At 38.5% G+C, this 24,038-nt stretch overlaps 3 protein-coding genes across 6 annotated transcripts in view; all 3 read right to left on the reverse strand.

The window, feature by feature from the left end:
* The window catches only part of LOC127958165 (3'-5' RNA helicase YTHDC2), a 15,238-nt gene extending 6,610 nt beyond the window's left edge, over positions 1 to 8,628 (reverse strand). Inside the window, exons 1-19 of one of the 2 annotated variants that reach the window (XM_052556965.1) lie at positions 8,426 to 8,628; positions 7,726 to 7,883; positions 7,550 to 7,640; positions 7,220 to 7,419; positions 6,556 to 6,749; positions 6,245 to 6,411; positions 5,421 to 5,523; positions 5,187 to 5,343; positions 4,716 to 4,823; positions 4,410 to 4,558; positions 4,203 to 4,338; positions 3,924 to 4,050; positions 2,541 to 2,606; positions 2,274 to 2,452; positions 1,452 to 1,548; positions 1,275 to 1,362; positions 1,107 to 1,187; positions 789 to 871; positions 610 to 715 (exon numbers count right to left, since the gene is read on the reverse strand). In XM_052556965.1, the coding sequence (XP_052412925.1) occupies positions 610 to 715; positions 789 to 871; positions 1,107 to 1,187; positions 1,275 to 1,362; positions 1,452 to 1,548; positions 2,274 to 2,452; positions 2,541 to 2,606; positions 3,924 to 4,050; positions 4,203 to 4,338; positions 4,410 to 4,558; positions 4,716 to 4,823; positions 5,187 to 5,343; positions 5,421 to 5,523; positions 6,245 to 6,411; positions 6,556 to 6,749; positions 7,220 to 7,419; positions 7,550 to 7,640; positions 7,726 to 7,876 (2,283 nt within the window). In that variant the 5' untranslated portion in view covers positions 7,877 to 7,883; positions 8,426 to 8,628. The remainder of the gene's footprint in view (positions 1 to 609; positions 716 to 788; positions 872 to 1,106; positions 1,188 to 1,274; positions 1,363 to 1,451; positions 1,549 to 2,273; positions 2,453 to 2,540; positions 2,607 to 3,923; positions 4,051 to 4,202; positions 4,339 to 4,409; positions 4,559 to 4,715; positions 4,824 to 5,186; positions 5,344 to 5,420; positions 5,524 to 6,244; positions 6,412 to 6,555; positions 6,750 to 7,219; positions 7,420 to 7,549; positions 7,641 to 7,725; positions 7,884 to 8,425) is intronic. The other variant, XM_052556966.1, reaches the window with a different exon arrangement.
* Positions 8,629 to 9,638: 1,010 nt separating this feature from the next.
* LOC127957122 (dorsal root ganglia homeobox protein) lies at positions 9,639 to 14,207 on the reverse strand. The gene is made up of 3 exons (XM_052555510.1): positions 12,821 to 14,207; positions 11,924 to 12,126; positions 9,639 to 9,813 (listed from the first exon to the last, which is right to left on the reverse strand). The coding sequence occupies exons 1-3, from the start codon at positions 13,032 to 13,034 to the stop codon at positions 9,712 to 9,714; spliced, it is 519 nt and encodes a 172-aa protein (XP_052411470.1). The 5' UTR covers positions 13,035 to 14,207; the 3' UTR covers positions 9,639 to 9,711.
* Positions 14,208 to 19,575: 5,368 nt separating this feature from the next.
* On the reverse strand, positions 19,576 to 23,700 carry rnf185 (ring finger protein 185). 3 transcript variants are annotated; one of them, XM_052557569.1, is made up of 7 exons: positions 23,570 to 23,700; positions 22,661 to 22,862; positions 22,558 to 22,576; positions 22,361 to 22,473; positions 21,650 to 21,704; positions 20,500 to 20,617; positions 19,576 to 20,189 (listed from the first exon to the last, which is right to left on the reverse strand). In XM_052557569.1, the coding sequence occupies exons 2-7, from the start codon at positions 22,825 to 22,827 to the stop codon at positions 20,095 to 20,097; spliced, it is 567 nt and encodes a 188-aa protein (XP_052413529.1). In that variant the 5' UTR covers positions 22,828 to 22,862; positions 23,570 to 23,700; the 3' UTR covers positions 19,576 to 20,094. The 3 variants fall into 3 exon arrangements, with proteins under 3 accessions (XP_052413529.1, XP_052413527.1, XP_052413528.1); XM_052557567.1 differs by having other exon boundaries at positions 19,576 to 20,192; XM_052557568.1 differs by having other exon boundaries at positions 19,576 to 20,192; positions 22,661 to 22,856; positions 23,570 to 23,699.
* Positions 23,701 to 24,038: the final 338 nt, after the last annotated feature.

Consider the following 24,038-nt stretch of genomic DNA (forward strand, 5'->3'; position numbering starts at 1 on the left):
AATCATTCTGAATGTTTTTAAATTAATCAATGGTCTTCAATAGTAGCATATATTCCATTACTCTTCCTTTGACACATTTAATACATGTCTACACTAATAATATTGTACAATACATACATATACCCACATTCCTAACACAAAACCATGGTAAATGATAGCGATTTGTATTTATGGGTGGATTTACCGTATTTTCCGGACTAGAAGTCACACTTTTTTTCATAGTTTGGCTGGTCCTGTGACTAATAGTCAGGTGCAACTTATTTATCAAAATTAATTTGACATGAACCAAGAGAAATGAACTAAGAGACATGAACCAGGAAAAAACATTACCGTCTCCAGCCTCCAGAGGGCGCTCTATGCTGCTCAGTTCTCCTGTAGCCTACACTGAACACATAGAGCGCCCTCTAGCGGCCGGAGACGGTAATGTTTTCTCTTGGTGCTTGGTTCTAAATGAATGCGACTTAAATATGTTTTTTTCCTCATCATGACGTATTTTTGGACTGATGCAACTTATACTCAGGTGCGACTTATAGTCCGAAAAATACGGTAATCCCTTTACTCTGGCATGCTGCGCTGTGTTGTATGTTCTGTGTTTGCACACGCGTGTACCTGTAGCGGCATGCGCAGCAGCTGAGGAACCTGGTGCTCCAGCATGTTGTTGAACCTCAGACGGCTGAAGAGATGGAAACAGATGCCTGGTCTGCAGCGGCCCGCTCTAAACAACACGTCTCGGTCAGTCCTACAATCACACGCTGGTCATGTGTGACACACGGATGTGTGAGAGTTACCTGCCCTTCCTCTGCAGAGCGCTGGCCTTCGAGATCCACACCATCTTCAGCATGGTCACGTTACTCAGAGCGTCATAGGCCTTCTGCAGCAAACACAAGAACGAGAATACAACATCAAAAAGGGAAATAGATGCTCTGCAGTGAATGGGTGCCGTCACTGGATTTCATCTTCTCCAGATGTTCACTGATGGACTGGAGCGCTGTGGATTATTGTGCTGTTTTTATCAGACTCTCATTCTGACGGCACCCATTCACATCCACTGCTGAGACACTGATGCGATGCTGAGGAAACACACTCAACCCTGATGAACTTCACACCTCTTTAACTTTGCCCGAGTCGATGACAAACACGACGTCGTTGACTGTAATGCTGGTCTCTGCGATGTTGGTGGAGAGGATCTGGGGAACGAGAGGAGATTGTCTGAGCTGATCAGATTTAGAGGAGTCTGTGTGGAGTTCACAGTAATGAGAGAAACAGATACGCACTATTTTGCGAACACCTTTCGGCATGTTCTTCAGAACCTTCTTCTGGTCTGACGTCTGCATACTAGAGTGTAGTATGAACACCTGAAACCTGTGATACACACTTAGTTCATCAATAACCAGCCAGACGTCTTCTTAACTTCCTTTTCACTTGTTGGATTCAACTCTACAAACACAGACCTCTGCTGGTGATCTGTAAACCTTTTATCATCAAAGAGGATGCGATCTCTCAGAGACACAATCTCATCGTAGCCCGGCAGGAATATCAACACTGCGCCTGAGAAGTACAAGATATTAACCAGATTAACACCTGTTTTAATATGTTTAGAGAACCAAAGGTGAAAAGCATTACGAATTATGAACAACACCTGTTTTATGGCGTATTTATTCATTATTTTCATGACATTTAAGCACATCAACGCCTCAATTTTTAAACATAAACATACTAAAAATAATTACATATTATTGACAGTGTAAGGTATTTACACCAGTATTATTATAGTTAAATAAAAAACAAAAATGGAAAGTAAATGTAAAAAAAAATGTGGACACTTGAAATAAAAAACATTATCTGAAAAAAAATAAATAAATAAAAAAACTTTTTATTTTAAACATTTTATTAAAAATTTAAAAATGTTTAAAAATAAAAAGAATAAAAACTATATTAAATAAAAACTAAAAGACATTTTTTTTTAAATAAAAACAAACAAAATATTAAAATAAAACCAGATTTAATTAATAATACTTGTATTGCTGTCCTGAATGCAATTTTTTTTTTTTTATTATCAATTCGTCCTTCCTTATTGTGAAATAATAACTGTTTTACAGTAATACAAAAATATCAGTATATTTATTTTATTTTTTATCAATTCTAAAGCAATGAGAATTGTAAAAAATCAGTAATAAACCAGGTTTAATGAGATTCACAGCAGGAGCCTGGAACACAAGCTCAGCTCGTGTCTGTGTCGTATCGGAGCAGATATGAACCCGTGTGTGTCTCACCCTCGTCAGAGCTCTGGAAGATGGTGAAGAGCAGATGCAGGATGAGATCCAGGTCCACTCTCTCATCATCGAAGCTGTGGTGATACGCTTTGAGCAGCTCCTGGTCCTCAGGATTCAGCTCTGAAGCAGCCGTCTGAACCAGAGACGCCTCGTCCAGCTGACCTGCCTCGACACACCATCTGCACACACACACACACACACACACACACACCTCAGCAGGGGCTGTACACACAGACTCTGTGAGATGAAGTCAAACGCAGAGCTCACATGTGAGACTCCAGCAGATCTACAGCCTCAGTTTGATTGAAGTGTCTGGCCCAGTCCAGAGCCGTCCTGAAATACACACCACAGTAATCGATCACTTAGAGCTTTCCAAGAGCGACTGACACCTGTTTCCTGTTACTGAACTAGCTAGAGACGAGCAGGAAGTGATGCTGAACAAGGATCTGATCGGAACAATACTAACTGCATTTAATTCAATGTGATGAAGCAGTGCTAAACTACATCATTTATAAGTGACTGTACTCAATGTAACTCATTTCACAAAATGGTTATGAAAAACTAAATGAACTGAAATATTATTATTTATTTTATTTACAAGAGGATCTGAGGGAAATTTTTTAAATATATATATTTTTTATGGTAGGATCACTTAAATGAATGGTAGTTTTATTTTAATATTATGGTTATTTTTTTATTAATTAATTTTATTTTAGGGCTTTCCTTTAATATTTAGAATTTTTTTCTCTTTTTTGTTTGATATTTTTTGCTTATTTAGTTTTAGTTATTATAGAGCTCATAACTTACATATAACTACATAAATATAAATGTAACAATTTATTTGTATAACCTCAAGTACTCAAATAACTAAAGCTAAAGCAGAAAGTATATATTATAAATTATAAATCACCTATCATCAACAATTAATACATTATCTATATAGAAATAAAAAAAAAAATGACAAAAGCACAACAAAATTACAAGTGAACTGTGAAAGTGAAAACTGAAGAAAAAAAAATATTTTACATACATTTATCGGTGTGTGTGTTTTGGTGTATGTGTAGGGGTGTGTGTTTGTGTGTGTAAACTACAGTGTATATACACAATTTGGACAAAAGTATTGGAACCCCCTTCTTTAGGACAGATAAAGGTACTTCCAAACTGTGTCAACAAAAATGTAAACAATTCATGTAATTAAAACTTTATGATTTTTTCCATCTCTGTTCCATCAGTGTTTGGCTGGAGGTCTGTGTTTAAAGTCACAGCAGACCACTCAAGTTCTTCCACACTGACTCGATCAATCACTTCTTTCTGAAGCTTGTCTTACACACAGAGCCATTGTCAGGATAGAATATAAGACTCCTGTCCAAACCATTGCTGTGAAATCAGAAGCACACAGTTCACTAGAATATCATCATATGCTTCAACATTAAGATTTCAACTGATGGAAATGACTAAAGTAGTCAAAGCTGCTCATTAGAAGGGGTGCCAATACTTTTGTCCAAACAGTATATGATCAATGACTTGGTGCTGGGTGAATATTTTGTTCAAGAAAGGGTTTTTATGCCTTAATGAACAATAATGATCCCACTGCTGGATATCAGAAACTGTCTCTGCTGTGTTGTGTGTGTTGTGTTTCTGACTCCTCACCATCCGTTGGAGGCTTTGGTGTTGGCGTTCGCACCCATACTGAGGAGCTGCTCCATCTGACTGAGAAAACCTCGTCCGGCGGACACCATCAGCGGCGTGACGCTCGTCTCGCTGTGTCTGTAATCCACTGAAAGAGCAGCACAAACACACCAGACTCCATCACAATCAACAGGGTCAGACAGAAACTTTCCACGCACTACTTCCTTGGCTTTCAAAGCCTAAAATCAGAGATCTCTAACGAAGTGGTTTGATATGAAACACGAGCTGCGACAGTCCTACCGCTGATGTTCTCGTTCAGGATCAGATTGAAGAGCTGCACGAAGGCGTCGGCGTCTTGGTTCAAGAAGATGTTGGAGATGCAGGCGTCCATTTCTCTGAGCAGCCAGGGCTCCAGTGTGGCCACGTCCTTCTCGCTCTGCGCACACACAGCACAAACACTTCAAATCTGAGCGTATTAAACACTCGTTTGGGGGAGGAAGACAGTACCGTCTGACTGAAGACACTGTCGCCGCCGTCATCGAGCAGGTCGTTCTCCTGCAGGACACAGGTGTGTGTCTTCTCCCTCGGAGCCTCGGGCTGCAGGACGTCTAGACGAGCGTCACACCACTCCGTCAGAGACGTCTGCTGTCTCTCCTCTGAACACACACACACACACACACGGAAATAAAACACATCACAGCTTCCACAGAAAAACTTTCAATGTATTTTGATCAGCACCCTTGAGCAGAAGAGACTAGAAACATAACAAAAATGGTGATTCTCCTAAACGTGTGTTTCGGCGCTGAGCATCACCTCTCTGCGCCTCCTTCTTGTACTTCATCATGTCTTTGCTGATGTAGCCGGTGGTGCGCAGGATGTCCTCCAGAAACAGCTGCTTGACCTCATATGGACAACCTTTGACTTCAAAGAAAATACAACGTTGTTATCAAGCATCAAATCTGGTGAATTTTGACACAAACATTTCTATATGATGTTTATCAGGGTTGTGCTCCATTCAGACTTAAAGAGTGCCTTTAGAAACTTTAGAAACTCAATTCCTGAAGTGAATGTAAATAAATGCAACTTAATTATGTTGTCACATTTTGGCCACTTTAATTCAAATCAGTACTGAATCTGTTTTGGTAACACTCCACTAGTTACAGCATTCATTAATCTCAGTTTACAATAGAGATAAAAACCGTTCATTGTTTGTTAACAACTGAAAGCTTTTAGTAGAGTGTTGCTGGATCATAACTTCAAGGTTTCTTCTATCCGTTCTCTTACTGTGAATGACAGGACAGGCTCCGAAGTATCTGACGAACAGATTGACGTCCAGAGCGGCGCTGGACAGGATGAGCTTCAGCGACGGCGTCTTCTGGACCAGCTCCTTCATCTTCGTGAGTAAGAAGTCTGTCAGGCCGTCTCGCTCGTGCACCTCGTCCTGAAGGAGCACAAGACATTAGGACACGAGCCGGAGAACACACAGAGACGTTCGTCTAGAGATTGTGCGCTGCTCACCACGATGACATGTGTGACGGTGGACAGGGCTTCGTCTCCGGACATCAGCGTCCGCAGCAGGACTCCACTCGTGCAGAACGTCAGCAGCGTTTTAGGAGAGACTCTGAGGAGCAGACAATACCCACAATTCATCAGCACCAGTGTAGCTATTCAGATGGAAATACATCATCTAAAAGCTGAATAAAGAAGCTTTAGAATAAATCTGGAATCTGAGGGAGCAAAAAAATCTAAATATTGAGGAAAATCATCTTTAAAGTTGTTCAGATGAATTCTTAGCAATGAATATTACTAATCAAACATACAGTTTTGATATATTTACAGTAGGACATTTACTAAACTTCCTAATGGAACATGATCTTTACTTAACATCCTAATGATTTTTGGCATAAAAGAAACCCATACAATGTATTGTTGTCTATTGCTATAAATATATCTGTGCTACTGATGTCAAAAACAGTAATTGTTAGCGTTACTCGTGTCATGTAGCCTGTTTGAATGACATTACAAGTCATTGTTTCCCATGAGTTTACTCTTATATTTAAATCATATGATATAGTTTAACAATATCAGCAAGAGTGACATTTTCCCCAATATCTGCGTGACTGCAAAAGTCATAGATTTTACTCAAGTCTAATAATAAGTTAACATTACAATTTAAACGAAATACTGTCTGTTTGTGTTTCACTTAAACAATCCACATTTTGAACGAATCGTTTGAATAAATGACAAAAAAAAAATCATTTTCACATTTATAAAACATTACTGAATTATCATCATCAGCCGTGTCTCAGAGGACATCGCTCAGCCCTATAACTGTTGTACACCTGCTCTCCAGACGGATCTGATAGCCGACGGTCTGTCCGATCTTCTCTCCGCGCTCCGCTGCCACACGCTCCGCCACAGCGATGGTCGCCAGCCTCCTGGGCTGAGTGCAGAAGATCCGGCAGGGAATCCCGCTCCGACAGCAGTCGTCCAGCAGGAACTGAGGGATCTGAGGGAGCACGTCAGTTCAAACACTTTTTACCTGTGTTGGTGCATGTCCCTTTAAATGCTAATGAGCTCTGCTGACTCCGCCCCTCTCTTCTGTTCTCATGAGACGGTGAACTTCAGCTGCATTCATCATGACAGGACTCACCTGTGTGGTTTTGCCGGAGCCGGTCTCACCCAAAACCAGCACCACCTGGTTCTCCCTGATGGTCTGGATGATCTCCTCCTGACGCTCGAACACGGGCAGAGCTCTCCGGAAACAGTCCAGATCAGACGGGCCTCGCTTCTGAGGAACCTGAGAAATACCGTGACTCAGACGACCGCTGGTCCTGCTTTTACTGTCTGGAGGAACCAACATACCAACAACACACAAACAGAAGGAAGAAAACATCTTATATTCATATCCAAATGGAAGACCATACTTAAAAATATCACTGAAATCTTTTTGTTATTTAAGGGTCCTTAAAAATAACTTATTTTTATATGACTTGAAAATAAGTTGATTGAACCGGGGATTTTGTCGGCAGAAATGTAGCAAGTTTAAGACGTACAGGTGCAAAACTTTTCTACTTCATCTGTTTTAACCTTTGATCAGCAAAAAGAGTTACTGTTGTTACAAACGGACCATGAGAGGATGAACCAACAACAAAGATTGCCTCACACCTACAAAATTTAGTATTATTATCTATTATTAATTTTACAACCATTTTATTTGAGACATACATTCTGCTGTACAATGTCAATATATTTCTGTCGTAATTTCTTCAAGTTAAACCAAGCTTTTATTTTGGCGGGCTGTGCTGAAGACTCACCGCTGGAGTCCGGAGACGTGAAGACGGCTCTCTCGGTGCGCGGCTGCAGCTCACTGCGCTCTTTATTAGTGATGGGGAACCTCTGCAGGAGGCTCTGCACCATGTGTTTGGAGTTGTGAGAGAGGTTAAAGGTCATGATGGAGCGAGACGCCTCCGTCCCATCCTTCTTCCTCACCGTAAGATATCGACTGGAGCCTTTCCTGCAAGAGCCGTTCACAACAACTCCATATTATCCCCAATTTACAATATTACTCTGGAGGTATTGAAGTGTATTGAGCTGAACAATGCTGTACAGCAGCATGCATTTATAATGATGCAAATTCAGCTTACCCTCTGCTTTTAGAGATGTAACCCAGGGACTGAGCGAGCCGATGTATGAACGCTCTCTCGGTATTCGTCAATGAAGAAGGAAAATCCAGTTCTGTGAGACACAACGACATCCTTAAACTCATAAAACAGGAATGCCTGAACCAGGCTCAATGCTACATCACAGGAGGAGCTCGAACCTTTCTCATCGCCGTACTGGAACCTCTCCAGAGCAATATTCACCGAAATCTTGACCTCTTCATCGATCCGGATGTCCTTCAGTCCCTTGGCTTTCAGAGAAGCCGTGTGTTTAGACGGGTTAGTGTGTGATTTATGAGCTCCGCGTGACATTTTCACCCTAATTGCAATAATAGAAAGTCAAAATAATGGATTATAAGCTCAGTAATTGCACATTAGATTTTGAAAAAGCTACATTTTACTTATCTGCATTTAACTGGTAACACAATTCAGTATGAAGTGATGGCTGGCTTCACAATATAGCTACCTTCAATGATTTTAGATACAATCATAGTAAAGTACCGTATTTTATTTATATATATTTTGTTTTATACATGACTTATTTAATTATTCACCCAAGTAACATTTAGAACAAGCAAACAGAAGATACAAATATTAAACCACACAAACAATAATAATGTTTCATGAAATGCGTGTTAGCTTCTAAAGCTAAACTGATGTATTTAACTCTAAAATACTATCTTAACCACACTGACACCTGCTCAGATAGCATAATAACAGGAAAAGGTAGTGTTTTACTAAAAATATTCCTTAATATTGTGTTCTTGGCAGTTGAGTTCATTCATTAAGCGTCATGGGTAGCATTAGCATCATTAAACTGCTTCTTTAGAGAACGATAATAATAAAACCGAATCGTCTTACGCGTTTGGAGACTCTGAGGACAACAGACTGCGTGAAAGCAAACAGCTGTACGGAATCCGGTGTGTTTGATTCGGTTTCTGTCACTGACGCGATTGGGTTTGTGTTTCTGACGGTAGAGAATCGAAACTGACGCGGCGCTGCGGCTGCGCATGCGCAACAGCGAACAACTACAGCTCTCGCCACTGACGTCAGCGGCGTGCGTCATCGTGCGCTTATCCACACATTGCAATGAAGGTTTATTATGAAAGGCCATTTGGACTTTGCCAAGAAAAAAAAAACTATTGGTACCCAAGGTAGAGAAAGTAAACTTTAAAATTTACATAGATACTACCAGTAGACAATTTTATTGTTAAATAAAAAAATATATAGATTTGAATTATTATCTTTGTAATATGATGACTGAAACCATTCATTTTGGCATTCCTCTCATGTTAATTTATTTTATTTTATGTATTCATTTATTTATTTTGTGAAAATTTTGACTACATTTATGACTGATTACATTGACCTCTCATTTTCTTTGAGCTTATTATTAATTTCTAATACTAATATTCCCTCAAATAAAAGGAAAGAGTAGGCTATTACAGTACATTATACATTTAATTTTATTAAAATACATTTGTCCTTTAATATAAAATATTTGCTTAATGTTTAGCCCACCCCCTTGGCTATATATGTATTTTTGTATACATATTTTTGTTTTGTTTGTGTTTTATGTCTCATGTTTATTATTGTAGTCCTTACTGTACTTTGACTGTGTTTAACACAGGTTTAATAAAAATAAAAAATAAAAAATCAATACATTGTAATATTTGAGTTCTTATATATTTAAATATCATTTACTATAAAAATATATGAATGATAATTAGGGATAATTATTAAGAATAATTTATTTCTGTTGTGTGAATATATGTACGAAGCCCCGCTCATGACACAGGGAAAAAATATAAGGCTAAATCGTGCACACAATTTACAAAATTCATTCCCTCAATTTACTAATGCTAATTTACTATTTACTAATTTAATCTAATAACAAGTACTTAATTTTCAGAATCTGATTAAGTAATTTCTAAAGTATGTGTTGCACTGAAAATTCATATAAAACATGAAAAATGATAAAAAGTATTATCTGAAATACAAATATTAAAAATATTAGTAAAATATGATACAAATGATGACAGTTGATAAATGAAGACCTAGTGACACTCAACACTTGTCATCTGTTGGAAAGAGTTTAATATCTCCACGCATCAGACAGAAATGATCCTGACATCATATTCTTCATGTCAGTCGCTATGAAGGACTGTGTTCCAGTCGTCTGGTCCTCGGAGGCTGAACGGAAGCCGCTTCTGTCGTCGCCATTTTGCTCTTCGGTTCTTAAACCACACCTTAAACAAACAAAGTCACTATTTATTGACTTTCAGCATTAATTGGTATTACAGCTGTTGTTGAATAGAAAAGAGCATAATGCAAGCCGAAAAAAATATATTCTGAGAAAAAAGTAAGAATTGCAAGATAAATACTCAGAATTCTGACTTTATATATCACAACTCTGACTTTATGTCTTGCAATTCTGACTTTACATGTCACAATTCTGACTTTACATGTCACAATTCTGACTTTACGTCGCACAATTCTGACTTTATAATTCACAATTGAGACTTTGCAGTTCTGACTTTATGTGTCACAATTCTAACTTTTTGACTTCACATCTCACAATTCTGACTTCTCACAATTCTGACTTTACGTGTCTCGTAATTCTGACTTTACGACTTTACGTCTTGTAATTCTGACTTTATATTTCACAATTCTGACTTCGCAATTCTGACTTTACATGTCGTAATTCTGACTTTACATGTCACAATTCTGACTTTACGTCTCACAATTCTGACTTTACATCTCACAATTCTGACTTTACAATTCTGACTTTATCTCTCGCAATTCTGACTTTACGTCTCGCAGTTCTGACTTTACATCTCGCAATTCTGAGTTTACGTATCGCAATTCAGATTTTCCGTGTCTCGTAATTCAGATTTTTCGTGTCTTGTAATTCTGACTTTACGTGTCTCGTAATTCTAACTTTTCTATTTTACGTCTCACAATTCTGACTTTACGTCTCACAATTCTGACTTTACATCTCACAATTCTGACTTTACATCTTGTAATTCTGACTTTACAACTTTACGTCCCACAATTCTGATTTTACGTCCCACAATCTGACTTTACATGTCACAAATCTGGCTTTACTTCTTGCAATTCTGACTTTATCTCTCGCAATTCTGACTTTACATGTCGCAATTCTGACTTTACGTCTTACAATTCTGACATTACGTCTTGTAGTTCTGACTTTAAAACTTTACGTCCCACAATTCAGATTTTACATCTCGCAATTCTGACTTTACATCTTGTAATTCTGACTTTACGTGTCTCGTAATTCTAACTTTTCGATTTTACGTCTCACAATTCTGACTTTACGTCTTACAATTCTGACTTTACATCTCACAATTCTAACTTTACAATTCTGACTTTATCTCTCGCAATTCTGACTTTAAGTCTCATAATTCTGACTTTACATCTTGTAATTCTGACTTTACAACTTTACATCCCACAATTCTGATTTTACGTCCCACAATTCTGACTTTACGTCTCACAATTCTGACTTTACGTCTTGCAATTCTGACTTTACGTCTCACAATTCTGACTTTATGTCTCGCAATTCAAATTTTACGTCACAAATCTGGCTTTACTTCTTGCAATTCTGCCTTTACATTTCACAATTCTGGCTTTACATGTCACAATTCTGACTTTACGTCTCGCAATTTTGACTTTACATGTCGAAATTCTGGCTTTACATGTCACAATTCTGACTTTACGTCTCGCGATTTTGACTTTACATGTTGCAATTCTGACTTTATGTCTCGCAAATCTAACTTTACTTCTCGCAATTTTGACTTTACAATTCTGACTTTATCTCTCACAATTCTAACTTTACATGTCGCAATTCTGACTTTGCGTCTCGCAATTATGACTTTACGTCTCATAATTCTGACTTTACATGTCGCAATTCTGACTTTACGTCTCACAATTCTGACTTTACGTCTCATAATTCTGACTTTACATATCACAATTCTGGCTTTACATCTCACAATTCTGGCTTTACGTCTCACAATTCTGACTTTATGTCTTGTAATTCTGACTTTACAGCTTTACGTCCCACAATTCTGACTTTACGTCCCACAATTCTGACTTTATGTCTCACAATTCTGACTTTTTATTTCTCCCAATTCTGAATTTTCTGAATTGCATGAAAAAATGTAATTATTTATTTTTTTTAATTTCAGAATAAGAAACAAGTTTTCCACTGAACCATCCGTTTAAAATAACAAACCTTTATTTTTAAGAGTGTACAGGATTGGAACAACTTTAAATCAAGTAAATAATTAAAAAATCTATTGTTTTGGGTGGGATATGACATGATTATTGAGTTCCGTGGATAACCTCGACTCTCTCCTCGCGCAGGTGTGTTCTCTGGGCCAGCTGCTCGCGGGTGTGGATGTCTGGATACTGGTTCTGTCTGAACAGATCCTCCAGAGCGTCCAGCTGCTCTTCTGTGAAGATGGTGCGGTGACGCCGAACCCTCCTCTGAACATGACTGAAGCTTTCCCTGCTGTGAGCTTCTGCAAACATCCGCTTACCCCAAACTACACGACAGCAACAAAAACCACAGAGATCAGCATCAGCCTAACCACAAGATTAAACAGAGAAAATATAATCAAACTTCATCTTGAGAACAAGTCATGTCACACCCAAAAATCAAACCAGTATAATATTATTTTAACTACAATTAAGCAAATTTTCAACTAAAACAGGTATTATTATAATTAACTAAGACGTTTGTTACATGAAACAAACTAGAATATAAAAATGAAATACTTAAAAATATATATTTCACCCAAAACATTTCTACATACAAAAATTACTGAAAGTAAGTATAAAATAAAAAATTATTAAAATAGACATATATAAATACAAAATAAGATATTCTATAAATTGGAAAATTACACACATCAAAATTTCTAAAATGAAAATAAAAACTGATTCAAAATGTTAATGAAAACACAATGATAAATACCTCAATGATACTACAATAACACAGAACATAAAGCAATGCTCTACCAATGAAACTAGGAACACTATATAACATTATAAAAATCATTCTTCACATTCATTTTCAAGTGTTTTGATTGTTTTGTTATATTTCCTTCACACTTACATTAAAATATTTTTATACTATTATCTTTGTTGCATCACACTGAAGAGAAGCACATTTGAAAACAGAACAAAAAAAGTGACGGTCGTTTCTGAGATGTTTTTGTGTCATTAAAGCTCTCTTACTGGCAGCCGTGTGCAGAATCTCTCCGCAGTGAGAACAGAAGCAGCAGGTCGATCTGAGGTCCGTCTGATTCATAGAGTCTCCATTCTCTGCAGATTCAGGGGCCGGCGTCTCCTCGCAGGGCCCCGGGGCCGAAGACTCCTGCAGGCTGGGGATCCTGTGGTTGTCTGCGCTCAGAATGCGGTCGATGGTGAAGACAGAGCTCTTCTTGTCCATGGCATTTCTAGTTGGTTCTGAGCCAGAATGCGGTCGGGTTCAGAGCAGAACGTGTTCATATAGAGTCGGATCACTCTGCTCTCTGTGTCAAACCCCCATTTACCAAATAGATTAAAAGCAAGCAGACAAAACATTATCCCTCTATACAGCCAGGAGGAAAAAATGTTTAAAGTGGCTGAGAAATCCCAGCTAATCTGGGCAGTTTTGTGAAGGTGTTAGTGAGCGCTGGAGATGGAGGTAATCTGGCTTTAGCTGACAAGAAATCAGATCGCACTGTATCAAATGAGATGTACACAGAGGCAGAAAGCCTCATTGTTGTGCTGAAAGATAAACGCACGGCATTATGTGTTTTGATTCTGCTGGATGTCGACGGAGAGCATGAAGGTCTCTGAGAGGATCAGCTTTGGCTTCAGCATTTGCATGAGATTTAGTTCATATCACACCTGTTTAACCCTCCAGATCCAAGCATTCATACTGATCCTGCCTCCTTTCTTTTCCTTTCTTACTTATTTAAACACAAGTGTGATCCCCAGATGAACAACCCCAGAGGGTTCATAATTAAGCACAAGCATGGTCTGATATTTGCTTGGTCAGTTCAGTTTAATCCATGTTGTGTGAACATGTTTGTATAGGTTATGATAGGATAGTCTTGATTTATAGCCTATATGTGAAGAGTCTTATGTCTTATCACTGAGACACAGTGCAATGTCTCATTTTCAATAAAAAGGCGAAGGCATTGTATATGCTCCATTCATTCTCAACAAATCCTTTGTAATCATACACGTCCGTCTGTAAGTGGTTTTCATCCAGGAATTAATGGATTTTCAAAATCTGTCCTAAGCCACACCGATCAAACGCAGATACAAATAAACAGTGTCTGTCTGCTGACGGAGAGTCTTTGCTTTACTTGCTTGATTGGGATTAATGGGCTTTTCTGTCTCTCACAAATGATGAACATGCATTTAATTCCAATTAATCAATTTGTGCAACAACAACAACAACAACAAAAAAAGAGTGTGTTTTAATGACAAATGCATGTAATGCTGCAGTTTATTATTTTAATATTATTTCTGGTCTCGTGTCATAATGTATGTTTGCATGACGTACAAAAAACACAACAAATTCATTCCTTCTTTGTTTGCACATACTTGGCAAATAAAGCTAATTCTGATTTACATTTTTTATAAGGTAAAGGCCTGTTTAATGAATATTGATTAATTGACTAGATGGCATGAATAAATATCAAATTCATGTGCATTCATGAAGTCTGTTGCTCTCTCTGATCTCACACCAGCACACACAAATGCACTCACTAAAGATTAGCACAATAACATTTAATGTGACAAATACATTCTCAATAGTGTCCTTTTACGAAAGAAGGACTTTTTAAATGACCAAAGCCTGGATATCAGCTTTAAACATTCGGATAAAAGAGAAGGCAAAATATACAACACATAGAAAACTCTCACTTTGTAAGTTATTGCAATGAAATATGTACAGAAATATCAGATTTAATTATAAAACATGCAGTGTTCAGTGCTCTTTGAACTCTGCGTCGAACATGATCTGCTGGATCTGCATCTTGACGGCGGCTCTTCTCTGCGGCGTCAGTCTTTTGAGAGCAGGGACGTAGCTCAAGAGGAACAGCTCGTCCTCGTCGAGGGCTCGCTCTGCTTTGAGCTTGCTGGTGTGTATCTGCTCCTCGGGGGACTCCAGCTGCTCCGGGGCCTCGGCGTCACCCACACACTTCCTCTTTCTGACGCCAGCGTCCAGGAGCGACAGGGTTTCTCTGTAATGCACGCTCCGGCCGCCTTCTTCCCTCCGCAGCTTGCACTCCACCACTGCAGGGAAACAGACTGTATTCAAATATATTATACACTTATACAGCTGTTTATTCTCTAATCAATCATCTAAAAATACTCAAAACAACAACAACAATACAAAAAAATTACTGTAAAAAGAAAAAGAAAGTTTTTTCCAAGTTGCAAACAGAGATTACACAAAAAAGTCTTCATAATGGAAAATGTAATTATTAAAACGTTCTTCACACTAAGAAAAGATGGTTTTAGGAACTGATCACTGACATGTTCCTCTGTGAAAACCACCTTCATTTTTAAGAGTGCATATCTTAATATTCTCTATGCATGACTTTATGAATATTATTGTATGCAGTAATTCTGTGCACGGATCATTCTACTCTAGCGCTGTGAACTGAGGATGTGTGTCACAGCGTCGCGCGTTAATGTTGACGCACTGACCGGAGAGACCGATGGACGCGGCGACCTCGCGCCACGCTTTGACGCGCCGCTCCGCGCTGCGATAATCGTGAAGCGACGCGTTATAAAGCAGCGGGTAAGCGCAAACGCTCTGGATGAGTTCCTCCTCCTCAGCCATCAGTTCACGCGGATCAGACGCGTTGTTTAGATCGTATTTCCGGAACTGCACGGTCGCGTCAGTGACGCGCGACTCACGCATCGCGACTGATTGGTAGATCACAGTTTGGTAGAAAACACTTTACTATGAATCAGATCCAGCTCTGGTTTGATCATTTGATATTGTGATTAAATGCTTGAGTCTTCTGATTTTGAACTTGAGCAGAAGATAAAAATCATCTTTAAAATGCTGATGTAAACGTAGATGAAGGTTGAATATGAACGCATCGCAATAAACTGCACACGCGTCTTATTTACAGTCGTAGCCAAAAGTTTTGAGAATTACATAAATATTAGTTTTCAAACAGTTTGCTGCTAAACTGCTTTTAGATCTTTGTTTCAGTTGTTTCTGTGATGTACTGAAATATAATTACAAGCACTTCATACGCTTAAAAGGCTTTTATTGACAATGACATGACATTTATGCAAAGAGTCAGTATTTGCAGTGTTGGCCTTTCTTTTTCAGGACCTCTGCAATTCGACTGGGCGTGCTCTCAATCAACTTCTAGCCAAATCCTGACTGATAGCAACCCATTCTTTCATAATCACTTCTTGGAGTTTGTCAGAGTTAGTGGGTTTTTGTTTGTCCACCTGCCTCTTGAGGATTGACCACAAGTTCTCAATGGGATTAAGATCTGGGGAGTTTCTAGACCATGGACCCAAAATTTCAACATTGTGGTCCCTGAGCCACTTAGTTATCACTTTTCCCTTATTGCATGGTGCTCCATCGTGCTGGAAAAATGCATTGTTCTTCACCAAACTGTTGTTGGAAGAAGTTGCTGTTGGAGGGTGTTTTGGTACCATTCTTTATTCATGGCTGTGTTTTGGGGCAGAATTGTGAGTGAGCCCACTCCCTTGGATGAGAAGCAACCCCACATACGAATGGAGTCAGGATGCTTTACTGTTGGCATGACACAGGACTGATGGTAGCGCTCACCTTTTCTCTCCGGACAAGCCTTTTTCCAGATGCCCCAAACAATCAGAAAGGGGCTTCATCGGAGAATATGACTTCACCCCAGTCCTCAGCAGTCCATTCACTATACTTTCTGCAGAAGATCAATCTGTCCCTGATGTTTTCTTTGGAGAGAAGTGGCTTCTTTGCTGCCCTTCTTGACACCAGGCCATCTTCCAAAAGTCTTCTCTTTAGTAGACCATCCTGGCGCTTGCTGGACTTTCTTGGATGCCCTGAAGCCTTCTTTACTAGAATTGAACCTCTTTCCTTGAAGTTCTTGATCCTATAAATTGTTGATTTAGGTGCAGTCTTAGTAGCCACAATATCCTTGCCTGTGAAGCCATTTTTATGCAATGCAATGATGGCTGCACGTGTTTCTTTGCAGGTCACCATGGTTAACAATGGAAGAACAATAGCCGTGTTTCCACTATCGAGCTAAGACCGGGCGTGCTAGTGCGTGCCAGGGCCAGTCGCGTTTCCACTGTCACTTCCGGGGCTTGATCGTGCCTCGCCGGGGCTTCCTTGGGGCCAACGGCCAGGTTTTTTCGGCCCGACGAAATCCTTGGGCCAAAGCGGGCCAGCTGGGGCTAGAGGAGGGGTCACGAACAAAGGCGGAGTTTCTCCGTGTCTGGAGAGCGTCAGCGCGGATCATTTCAGAAAGAAAACAACTTTAACACCAGCATTAAAGACTTTTTAAAATCAGTTGAGCTCAAAACTCACTCTTAGTCAGCAGCGAGTGTTTGAAATAACTTGATCCGATGTGGATTACAATCACTAAACAAGGCAGAAATATTTATAAGCGATGTAAAAGACTATGCACGCTAAACATTAACGTTACCATAGTAAATATGACCGCTTGGAGAAATCAGACGTCAGCATCTTATTCTTTATCACAATTGTGTATTTATTAAGTAACATTTTATCTATCGTCTTGTTTCGTGAGTTTAGCTCCACGTTGCATATTATCAAAATATAATAATGATATTTGTTCGGGAGCTTTTATAAAAATAGAGAGTCTGCGCTGTGGATCATTTCAGAAAGATAGCCGCGATAACGCCAGCATTAAACGCTTTATTTAAATAAGTTGAGCTCAAAACTCACTTTCAGTCAGCAGCGAGTGTTTGAAATAACTTGATCCAATGTGGATTATAATCACCATACAGGGCAGAAATATTTATAAGCGATGTAAAAGACTATGCACACTGGGCATTAACATTAAACATGGAAAATATGACCGCTTGAAGAAATCAGACGTCAGCTTCTTATTCTCTATCACAATCGTGTATTTACTAACTTATATTATCTATCACAAGCCTTGTCTCGAGAGTTTAGCTCATGTTGCCTATTATAAAAATATAATAATGTTTTTGTTCGGGATCCTTTATAAAAATAAAGATATCATTCATTCTTAATGTGACGTATAGACCACTGTGACTACAAATAAACAGAAACAGACTCTACTGAATAAGCAGGCTATTTTCATAAGCGTTAAAAATAAATAAATAAAATATAAAGTGTATTTATGTGCGAATAATTTTGAGTCTTGATAAATTAAATCATTATGATCAATGTATCACTTATTCTATAGTTGAAACATCATGCTTTTGAATTTGAATAAAAAAGCATGCAAACAAACGGCCGCTTTTATCATGTTCGTTTTGTGATCGCGCATGTTCCAGTGACTTATTTCTTAGTTTTCTGATAACTTCTCTTTGTTAGTGAAATAATGAGGTTGCATGACGTTGTTCTGAGAGGCGTGTCAAGGGCGTGTTTTAGTGATGAGCAGCGGAGCTTCAAGCTCCCCTGTGGAAACCCTCCGCTACTCTGGCCTCGGTGCTACTGGCCCGAGGCTATGAGCCCCGCCCGGCCCGCTTTAAGCCCTGGCCCGCACTGGCCCGACAGTGGAAATGCGGCTAATGATTTCAAGCATCACCCTCCTTTTAACATGTCAAGTCTGCCATTCTAACCCAGACACCTCTGTTTGAAGGAGCTTTGTGCTGAAATAAACCGCCTCGGCTTTCGTTTAGTTAGATCTCGCTGCAAAAGAGCCGGTTTGGAAAAATATCACCCAGCAAGAAAAATATATACACTAGCTGTCAAAGGGTTTTGAACAGTAAGATTTTAATGTTTTTTTTAAAGAAGTCTCTTCTGCTCACTAAGCCTGCATTGATTTGATCCAAGATGCAGCAAAAGCAGAACAGTTGTGAAATATTATTCTAGTGTAAATCATCTGTTTTCTGTGTGAATCTGTGTTAAAGTGTAATGTATTTCTGTGATGCTCCGCTGTATTTTCAGCATCATCCCTCCAGTCTTCAGTGTCACATGATCTTCAGAAATCAGAATAATATGATGATTTACTGCTCAAGAAACTTATTATCAATGTTGAACACAGTTGAATAAATTGTTTTCAAGATTCTTTTAATGAATAAACAACCCCAAAATCTGCATTTATTTGAAATAAGAAGCTATTGAATTCAGTATTTTTTTTTTTTTGTGGATGGCGGGGGTTTGGGGGTTATAGAAATGGAGACTTTTAATTAGCAAGGATGATAAAGACATTTATAATGTTACAAACAATTTATATTTCAGACAAATGCTGTTCGTCTGAACTTTCTATTCATCAAAGAAACCTGAAAAAAAATTTAAAACTAATAATTAAATTTACTCTGCTGTTTTCTTGAGCAGTAAATCATCATATTATTCTGATTTCTGAAGATCATGTGACACTGAATACTGGAGGAATGATGCTGAAAATACAGCGGAGCATCACAGAAATACATTACACTTTAACACAGATTCACACAGAAAACAGATGATTTAAATAGTAAAAATATTTCACAATTTTACTGTTTTTGCTGCATTTTGTATCAAATAAATGCAAACTTGGTGATCAGAAGAGACTTCTTTAAAAAACACAAATTTCACTGATCAAAAACGTTTGACTGGAAGTGAAGGAAAAAGCAAAAGTTTCTGGGTATTTTCTGTCATAACATTATTTATTTGTATAATATAAGAGAATTGGATTAGTAAAATAAAAAAGGCCCTTTACAACAACACAGTGCTGTTTGCATGGATGGGGCAGTATTGCACAAAAGAGAGAAATTGTGATGAAAAACAAACATGAACGCCACCAAGTAAACAAAAACAACTTCAAACATACATTTATAATTAAATTTAATCATCATGTGGACAGTCAACATCTGCTCATGCCTCTCACACTGAAAATAACATTTCTTTCCCCAAATATTTGAGAAAATTAAAAAGTCTAAATAATAGATTAATAAACTTCCACGTGCTTTTATGATGTTTTAAATCCATTTTATTTAATTTTGATTAGTAAAAGAACAGATGCTCTACTTCAGCCCATGTGACGAGTTATTTAAAAACAAAAATATGAATTAAAATAAGCTACAATTAAACGATAGGAAGATTTATTTATTCCTATATGGGTTTTACTAGCTTTCCTACAGTGAGCCGCATCATTTGGCACCGTAATCGTAAAAACATCCAATAATAGAGAAATAAGACTCTTGCGTTTATTTAAAATCAGATCTGGGAAGAAAACAGCACAACGCAAGCGCTGCATCTCTTTCACAGAAAAAGAGCCGTTTCCGTGCTGCACTACTGAAGGGTTAGTTAGCCGTTAGTCCTCGGACAGCGTACAGTTCTTCAGCGTTTAAGCGATTAGCAGCCAGAACATGATGAGGAGGGCCACGAACAGGAAGAGGCGAGACAGGAACTGCTCATCGGCGTGCTGAGGGGTTCCTGGAGCTGCTGCCGGACACAGACACAGAGAACACCGCTTCAGTACTGCTCTCTTCTTTAAGACTTCACAAAACATACAATCACGTGAACACTCAAGTGAAAGAATCATTACATTCATTACATTTTAGGCAATTATTGCATGTCACCTTCCCTCACTGATGAGATCTGAAGCACTGAATTAATACATGTTTTCAGACACTAGAAAGAATTTCTGTTAGTCAACAGTTTTTTTCTCAACTTTATGAAATGCCAAATGTATCTCAAATATAGAATCACTTATAAACATAATTCTGAAAACCATCTGACCAGCACACACCTGGAGGGGGTCGTCCGTCATTAATATTGAACGCTGTAGCGAAGATCCCGAAAGGAAAAGCCCCAATCCCGAAAGACATCTGGAAGCCTCCATCGCCGAAGCCAAAGCCCTGAAACCCCTGCAAACACAACACTGCTTTATATCACACTTACCTTACATTTACTAATAAATAAATACATTTAAGAATAATCTGGCTACTGTTTATATATAAAGATTTCATTTGCAAAAACTGATAACTCTTAAAAAATGGTCATACTTAGAAGGGAGAGGCTATTATGTGAGTCTAGGAGAGCATAAGTCTAAGTGGACTTCCATGTCATGCGGTGTCCCACAAGGCTCGATTCTAGCACCGCTCTTGTTTAGCCTGTATATGCTCAAAACTAAGTCAAATAAGAAGAAAGAACCAAATTGCCTATCACAGCTATGCTGATGATACCCAGATTTATCTAGCCTTATCTCCAAATTACTACAGCCCCATTGACTCCCTCTGCCAACGTATTGATGATATTAACAGCTGGATGTGCCAGAACGTTCTTCAGTTAAACAAGGAGAAAAACTAGTACAAATGAGTTTTATCATGGTAAATAATCCTTATGCAAGCCCTCCAGGAGTTGAGAGAGACAGAGAGAGAGCAGAATGTGATGCAATCTTAATGGTCAGATGTTGTCATCGCACCACTGAGCTCTTTCCAGCGTCGCTCCACAGAGATGTTCTTAATAAGCCCCGGCGGGACGCTCGTTTGACTAATGAATTACCTACAGGTCGGCTCTAAAGCAACCCCTGTCATCCACGTAACAGTTTCATCACAAACGTCTTGTGCAATGACACTCGCCACATTGCAAACGCTTTTATCAGCTTGGATGGTATATACATTTAAAAAACTGTGAAAGGTCATCGTCTTTTAGTTTAGTTATTTTTTTATACGCGTCAAAACTTAACATTGCGTAAATTTCACAAAACATTACACAGAAACTGCAGGTTAACAAGCAATTTTGACGTTGAAAGACTGAAATAGAATTTTCTAGTAAAACATCCTCCAATAATCGGTTTTATTTACAGCTTAAAAAAATTTAAATGCTTATATTTAGTAACAATAACAATAATTGTTAAAATGCAGCTAGTTTATTTTGTAAGAGCACATGTCACTCACGCCACGGTTCTCTGGTTCTGGCCGCTGTCCTTGTGGTCGTGGAGGAGTCCTCTCTCTGAAATCAACAAGGAAAATAAATCACTGTTTTGTATTTCAATCAATGGTGTAAATATATATCACAAGTCAAATAAAATTCATTTCTATAACACTTTATAATACAACACGGATTGATTCAAAGCAGTAATCAACAGGAAAATAACTGTTAATGTTCTAAAATTAATCAATTATGAAATAAATTCAACTTCACCACTAAAGAAGACAAGAGTCATTATTCAGATCAGTTACAGTGCCCGCGTTCATCGATTATCAAATTAATATAGTTTTATATTATTATCGAGAAACTGTTATAGTGTTTATAAGTATTTAGAATCATGCTTGTTTTTGTTTTCATTTTACTGAAATTGATTTATTTATTCTTTTTTTTGTTTAGCACAATAAGTCAAACTAAATTAAACTGAGAACTGTTTCCTTGTTTTTTTTTTTATATGTTGTTTCCATAAGCATTCATTTCATTTTTTGAATGATTTTAATTCTGGTTACAGTTCCAGTATTAGTTAACTATAATAACTCTGGTTAAGGAGATACATCTCTCACATGAATGTTCAAATGGGTTGGTCTTGCTTGATTTGGAGCTTGATGGAAAGGAATACTACTCTGTCCTGCTGATGATTTCTAGTAGTTTATATGATGTTGTGAGGCTCAGATCTGTACCTGGGGTCCTGTTGGCCGGTGCTGCCTCTGCCGTAGAGCGGGATCACTTTATCCCGACTGATGCCGGCCTTACAAACGGGACACACCTGTCTGTTCGGCCTGGTTTCCAGCCACTGCAAACACACACACACAGACACACGGTCAGGAGACTCACACAACAGTCACGTCACGTCACACAGCGCTTCCTGAACACTCACCTGATGCAAACAAGGCCAGCTAGGAGAGAGGAGAGAGAACAGAGCAGTTATTACCCAATCAGCTTTCTGAAAGTGTGCAGTGCATCACTCAGCAGGGTCTCACCAGAAGAGATGTCCGCACAGACTGATGACGGCGTCTTTGGACGTGTCCAGACAGATGTTGCACTCAAACGTGCTGTCTTGAGCTCCGCCGCCGCTGCCGTTCTCTCCCGCCGTCTGTCCATTCACTGCTGATGAAGCGGAGCTCTCGCCGGCCGCTGCGCTGGCCATTCTGCATTCACCTCGATGACCTCAGCACACTAAACCTCCAGAAACACAGCAGAGCTCAGGCGTTAAACACACACACAGACGCTCACTGACACACACATACACACAGACGCTCACTGACACACACACACACACTCATACACACAGAGATTCAGACCAGTATATTCAACGAAATATCTTTTAAATTTGAGTTTTAACTATAAAAGCCTTGATAAATACACACACAGAGACTAAAATATTAGTTATAGATAATTATGTCCTATTATAAACAGGCAGCATACATGACAATATATACATTTTAAAATTATGTTTATATAGTTTTAATTCATTTGCTTCAGTTTTAGTTATTTTAGTAAACGGAGCTTAACTAAATTGAGAATTGTATTTTATTTTATTTCAAGCACTCATTTGACTGATAATCTCAGTTTAGACTTATCAGTCGATTTTATAATTGTTATTATAGTTAAATTGTATATTGTTTATAACAGACACAGATATAGTGTTCTCATAAATATTGTACTCTCACATGCAGACAGCATACATGACCATGAACACAAATATTATAGAAATGTACACATATGTTACAAACACAAACAAACAACACAAAGCGCGCAGTGCTTCAGAATCTGCTGACGATGTTAGCTTATTAGCTGATTAGCTCGATTATCTAATGCAGAAACAACGCAGCTATCAGTCAACCAATTACGCGAATACCTTTCTAATACTGTAGAATTAAAAGTATTACCTGCTCTGTCTCATCAAAGCGTCTGAGGAGAGAGAATTAAAAGAGCTGCGCTTCTCTCATTAGCTTACAGCGGATTGCGTCAACATTACTCCACCCGGAAGTTAAAGCCCACTGACGTCATGTGCGTAAGACCAATGGCGTTACTCCTACCGAAATTAAGCGTCCCGACTATTTTCTGTTATTGATACACAAGGTACACTATTTTTTTATATTAATATATATGTATATATATGATTCAACAATCAGTTCAGTGTTTATCACTGTTATCTTAGGGGCAATTTATTATTTACCCAGACTATCACGTGATCACTGTTACTTTTCACAACGCAGCTCCGGATCGGCCAATTGCTGTCGATGTGGTTACTGCGTAAGACATTTTATTTAAGCGTTTCAGTGTGTGTGTGTGTGTGTGTGTGTGTGTGTGTGCGCGCTCTTGTTTTTGTATCATATCAGGACACAACTGTGTATA

This window comes from Carassius gibelio, chromosome B5 (genome assembly GCF_023724105.1).
Source record: "Carassius gibelio isolate Cgi1373 ecotype wild population from Czech Republic chromosome B5, carGib1.2-hapl.c, whole genome shotgun sequence".
Lineage (NCBI taxonomy): Eukaryota > Metazoa > Chordata > Actinopteri > Cypriniformes > Cyprinidae > Carassius > Carassius gibelio.